Source organism: Triticum dicoccoides, chromosome 1A (assembly GCF_002162155.2).
Source record: "Triticum dicoccoides isolate Atlit2015 ecotype Zavitan chromosome 1A, WEW_v2.0, whole genome shotgun sequence".
NCBI lineage: Eukaryota > Viridiplantae > Streptophyta > Magnoliopsida > Poales > Poaceae > Triticum > Triticum dicoccoides.
This window is the reverse complement of record NC_041380.1, coordinates 30,144,600-30,150,410: the sequence shown is the minus strand read 5'-3', so window position 1 is coordinate 30,150,410 and position 5,811 is coordinate 30,144,600. Positions and strand designations below refer to the sequence as shown.

At 39.8% G+C, this 5,811-nt stretch overlaps 1 protein-coding gene across 1 annotated transcript; it reads right to left on the bottom strand.

Moving 5' to 3' along the window:
* Positions 1-2,005: 2,005 nt before the first annotated feature.
* LOC119350448 lies at positions 2,006-5,486 on the bottom strand (the record flags this gene model as incomplete). Its single annotated transcript, XM_037618283.1, has 4 exons — positions 5,400-5,486; positions 4,701-5,216; positions 4,012-4,359; positions 2,006-2,056 (listed from the first exon to the last, which is right to left on the bottom strand). Coding segments are annotated over exons 2-4 (831 nt in total), but the record flags the coding sequence as incomplete, so codon positions are not given.
* Positions 5,487-5,811: the final 325 nt, after the last annotated feature.

Here is a 5,811-nt window from a genome sequence, read left to right as displayed (position 1 = left end):
CCGTGACCTGCAGCAGCAGACCCATCCTCGACGGTTGCCTTCTTCGAAGCTGTCTCACCATCCAAGCCTTGAGTAGGTTTCTTCCAAGCCATCTCGAGATCCAAGCATTCAGAAGGACGTGCCCATTTGTGGGGGATGATCTTGACTTTAGACCGGGCAGATAACACTGATCTCCACCATGGGAAGAAGCTTCTCCTGGCGAGTTTGAGCTCCCATCGTCTTGTTTTTCTCTTTCTTGTGGCCTGGCTCGAACATCAAAACAACATCTGAATGTTAGAAACCTCAAAACATCAAACAGTGAAACCTGCCGGCAGCACTGCCTTGAAATATTACATAATGTGATTATGGAGAATGTAATATCACTAAACCTACACATAATTTAGTTTAATGAGTGAGATTTTATTGACTAAAGGTACAGCAAACCGCAAAGCATCTTTAACTAACACGTGAAGCTTCTGAATGAGTATGCTGCATGAGATTTTCTAGTACATCTACATTCTAGTATTGGCTGCTTTGTGTCACCAATCCAATAGTATTTTAGCATGACAGAGAAGCATTAAGACAGAATTTTATCACAGATTGGATAGCTCTTGAGTGTCAGATAATTCAGCTTGAATAATCCAAATTCTATGTAGTCATCAAAATCAAACAAATAAATCTTTGGAGATGATGTTTTTGTATATTTACCTTATTCACCACTGTCTGTAGATAATCCATTTCTAGAGCTTCCCTGTTTGTGTCACTTTTCAAGATGGCAATGGGCCCCGAAACCCGCGTCCCCGTGGGTTTTTACCCTATTAGGGGACGGGGATGGGCATCTTTTCATCCCCGCGGGGCTGTTGTTGGGCACAGTATACAACCCGGCACATTTCGTGGGTTTACACCCGTTTCGGTAGTCCCCGAACCCGAAACCCGGTAATACCCGCGAAATTACATTATTTTTTTTACCACCGTAGTCATCTTACCCCTGAAAAATCTTAGAGTCCTTGATGTGTTCACAAGAGTGGATAAGAAACAAATATAAAGGTGTGTCTTTCTTTACATATCATCATAAAGTCTATCATTATCTTGTTGCAATGTTTCATAAGATGTTCATTACTACTTATTTGATTCTCATAGATGCTGACAATGAATAAGGACAAAGCTTTTGGAGTTGTCTTCAAGACATTCAAGAGGGAATGCAGGTGAAGTACAGGTACTTGCAAATTTCATATACTAATCTGCATATTTTTCTCATGTTTAACTTTAACTTGAGCGAATTTTGATCTTCCCTAGGACTTGGCACTTTGATTAGGCATTGGAAGATTTGAAGATGGTCGTTTGGAGGCTTGGAGATGTGAAAGATGCCATGATGATTCCAACTTTAAAGTTATTTGTGAACTATAAGTTCTATTTCAGAACTTATATAGCTGTTGAACCATCTATTATTGTTTTTTGTTGAAATTTACTCAAGTTATGCTGCTGAAATGTGCTTGTTTTGCTGCTGAAATGTTATTCTTTGTCGCCACTATGTTTGTTTAAATATTTTGATTTTATCGTGGGTTCCCCGTGGGTTCCCCGAAACCCGATGGGTTTAGGGGACGGGCAGAAAACTAGCCCCGCACACGGTGATGGGGACGGGGACGGGTTTACGATTTTCTCGTGGGGATGGGTTTGGGAAGGCAAAACCCGATGGGTTTCGTCCCCGTTGCCATCTTGAGTCACTTTCCCCTGATTTTCATCATATCATATCCAACAAAAAATAATTAGGGTTGTTTTTTCCCCTCACAGCTTAAAAGAAATGCTTCAATCAATACACACAGATACGTACCAGATTTGTTAGGTATATCCTCACTGGACAACACATCCTCATAGGGGCAGCTTCAAGAACAAGTGGAAGAAATAATTAAATAAAGATCATATCAGTTGTGTATGTATACAAAACATAGTCCTTGACCAAAACGTACAGGTTTCCAATTTCTGTCCATTCACTAGTAGGACAAAAACCATTATCCTTGAGAATCGAGGAAACACGTTCAATGACCTCCAAACGGGGCACCTGCATGAAATACGGCACCTGCACAACCATTTTAACTTATGAGATATATATGTCATGAGCACCATGAATCATGACGACTGAGATATGACAGAAAGAATTGTTTGCAGTGGTAACAGTATATTAATATAATGCAAGTGGAAAGGCCAAAGAAAAACTTAAGAACACTAATAACATTGTAGAATGGATGTATTTTTTATGACATCAATACATGTACAGAACACACGTTTTGTCTTAGTTATTTGGGTTAATTAGATATATACGGCATTATTTTGTTTAGTTTCCCAAATCTGCCCCAGTTGTTTAGTTTTGGCTTTTAAAAGAGTGGTGTGTTCATATTGTCCACGCCATCTAATTGAAAGTAACAGCCTAGACAGGTTTCATCACATGTGAAGCTGTGAATCACTGATTGCCCAGAGTTTGTGTAAACTGGACAAGACTTCTTTTTCCGAAGAAACCAGCAGGCGCTCTGCCTCTTCATTACAAAAGGAAGTTGCTATACACACCTGCACTTAGATGGCTTGCAGACTACTCCAAAAAGGAAGGGAACATTTACTATTATGATTATCTGTCCTTTTTTGGACAATGAGCTTTGTAAGCTGCTGTCTGTCCTTGGCAACTTTATTTTTGTAACAAATCTCCTACTCCTATTTGTTTCAACTTTTAGTATATATTGAGTTCAGTCCTCCCCTGCTGTTCTTATTCCAACAGAAATTGAATAAAACCCTATGAAATAGCAAGATGAGCATACAATTATTTATTTGATCACTATATGTGCCAAGCATCTACAAATTACTACATCCGTTCTGGTTTATAAGTCCCCTTTGTATTTTGCGCCAAATTTTAACTAGAGATTTAACTAACATAGTTTTCAATTACATCGTTGGATTCGTATTCTAACATAGTTTTCAATTATATTTTTTTAATGACATGCATTAACATTTTGTTAGTAAAATTTAAGGTCAAACTCTGGCAGTTGGCACACAATACAAAGGGGACTAATAAACCAGGACGGAGGTAGTATATCAGGAGCAATTATATCCTGACATAGTTTTCAATTATATTATTTTTTATGACATGCATTAACATTTTGTTAGTAAAATTTAAGGTCAAACTCTGGCAGTTGGCACACAATACAAAGGGGACTAATAAACCAGGACGGAGGTAGTATATCAGGAGCAATGACACTAGCAGATGTTCTCTACTCATGCACCATGAACAATAACATTTAGCACAATGCAAGATAACAATTAGCTCCTATGGAAAACGTGACGCTGATTTTCGTAACTTCAGTGCGATGCTAACAGTAGGTTTCAATGTATTACTAGCATATTAACAGAAGGTAGTGGAATACTCTTTCAGTGGTATAGCGTGCATGTCAACTACAAGGCACCCATGGCGACTTCCATCAATCTCAAGATCTGCCACCTCAGTGTCTCGGATGTACTCAAAGGGATAGGGTGTGCATGCGTGCATTCATAGGAGTGAGAGTGTGTCTGCGTCTGTACTGTGTTCCTAAAAAACATATAACAACCAAATACACCCCTGACAGCCAAAGCTGCACAACCGCCTAGGCACCCCAAATACACCGATAAACAAAACTGTAAGAGGAAGCGCCTATGCAGCGCGCTAGGCGAACACCAGCTGCATCAACCACACTTAAAGCTAATTTGAACCACAATTCTCAAAACAAGAAGTTTTCGTGAAGGAGGGACTCAAAATGAACTTCATATTTTCAAAGTCATTTTACAAACTGTATTTACTGCCAATGACCCCAAACAAATCTTACATTCTTGACTGAGCCTATAATAAGTAGATACATTACAAATTTTGTTCAGTGTTTCTAGAAAAATAATATTGATCAGATAATGCAGGAATTACCAAAGAGCCAATGCTTATACCTCACCAACATATACAATTTTTGTAAAACAGAGAAAATCGAGGAATTATAACTGCAAGCACCAACAGAATGATACCTCTAGATGCTTCTGAATGTATGAATCAAGACCTTCACCAGCTTTGGAAATTACATGAACAAGCATCAATGCCATATTATTAAGCTTTATCCTTGCCTCCACTTGTTGACCCTTCTCAGACTGCAAAGCAATATTGTTGTTCCAAATACGGTCACAGGTAATAGCAAACCCATCTGGCTTACTATCTCCATTTCTCTTGCGAGAAGTTCCCATGCGTATCTGCTCTTGAGCTGCCATGAGCAAAACGGCTGTCTCGGCAAGCTTTCCCTCTTTTATGTAATTCCACAGCTCATCCAATAGATTATCTGTGTATTTTGCAATCAGCCGAGTCGTATCCAAGAAGATCTTCTGCAAAAATCACCAGCACAGACCAAAAACTGAGTCTTTTAGAATTTATTTATAGGTAAGACTGTAGTGCTGATTAACTTAAAACTATGTTCTCAACAACAATCTAAATAAAACCACAACCTTATTTTCTTTGTTAAGAACAAAATAGAGTTTGTTTACTCTCAACAAAGAGTCAAAGGCTAAAAAATGTCACTACAGCACAGAAAACAATTCCGACTATGAAAACTGGAGATTTAGGAATTTAAGGTTCCTTTAGTATTATTGCTATGTCAGTTATTTATAAGTATGTGACTTTGCTATGCTGGAGTAGTAAATTGTTAAGGGGTGGATGTGAGACAAACCATTTCAGGTAGGCACAGAAGATGGATGAGCTTGAAGATAAAGTTGGCATCTGCCTCAGTGTAATCCCAATGCTCGTGGTTAGGAAACAGACTGTCTTCCAGATACTTATGCATACACGTGTTCTCGACTGCAACATGGAGTGGGAGAAGGCCCTCGATGACCTCAGCACCGGCTGTGCGTAGATTGGCGGACGCGCCGTGGCGAACGAGCAACTGAATCATGTCAACCGAAAAAAATTCAGCAGCTCGGTGGAGGGGATAGTACCCATACTGGTTCATGCAGTTGGGATCGGCTCGGCACCCATCAAGCTCAGGTGCCTGGCCCTCCAAGACAATTTTGACACATTTCACCGCATTTTGTGAAATCATATGGTTCAAAGCCTCTGGGGTGATGATCGAATCCCATTGCATGCCCTGCCCATTCCTCTCCATATAGCTGAGAAAGCGCCGGACGCTATCCTTATCCAGGATGGGTGCCAAATGGTGCACTTTATCATGGAAGAGATGATTCACCTCCTAATCAGGATCAAAAGAGGTGAAAGGAAATCAGTTATCCAATTAGCAAAGCAAAATGAAATAAGCAGTGCACTATAGGACAACAAAACAAAAATGTTGCATAAGTAGCACACACAAAAAATACTGCAGGAAAAAAGTAAAATATAAATAACCAAATGATCTTTTTTTTCAAATGCAGAGAACCTTAGGGATGCGTTTTGGGAAGATTATACTGGATGCTCTGAGGGCACCAAGTGCAGCTTCTTTCTCACGTGACCACTGCAAAGGGAGGGAGGGGAGGGGGCGTCAAGAGCTATACTAGGGAAAGCAAACATGATAAGATAGAAATGCCATAAACTTCAAAAAAGAATGTTGGTTAGTTAATTACTGCACCTTAGCTACTAAACGGATAGAGTCACTTAAGCTAAGTCCAACAGCAGGAGGGCATGGAGGATACGGAGGATTCGATGGATCGTATACATCCGTCCTTGATCCATCAGTACTGGTAGTATCTTCATGATAGGTGGTTTTGATTGCCTCCTTGTGCATTTCATCCATTGCTGCCGAACTGGCCTGGAATTCCAGTCCCACTGTTTGTTTGACTCAAACAAGTTTA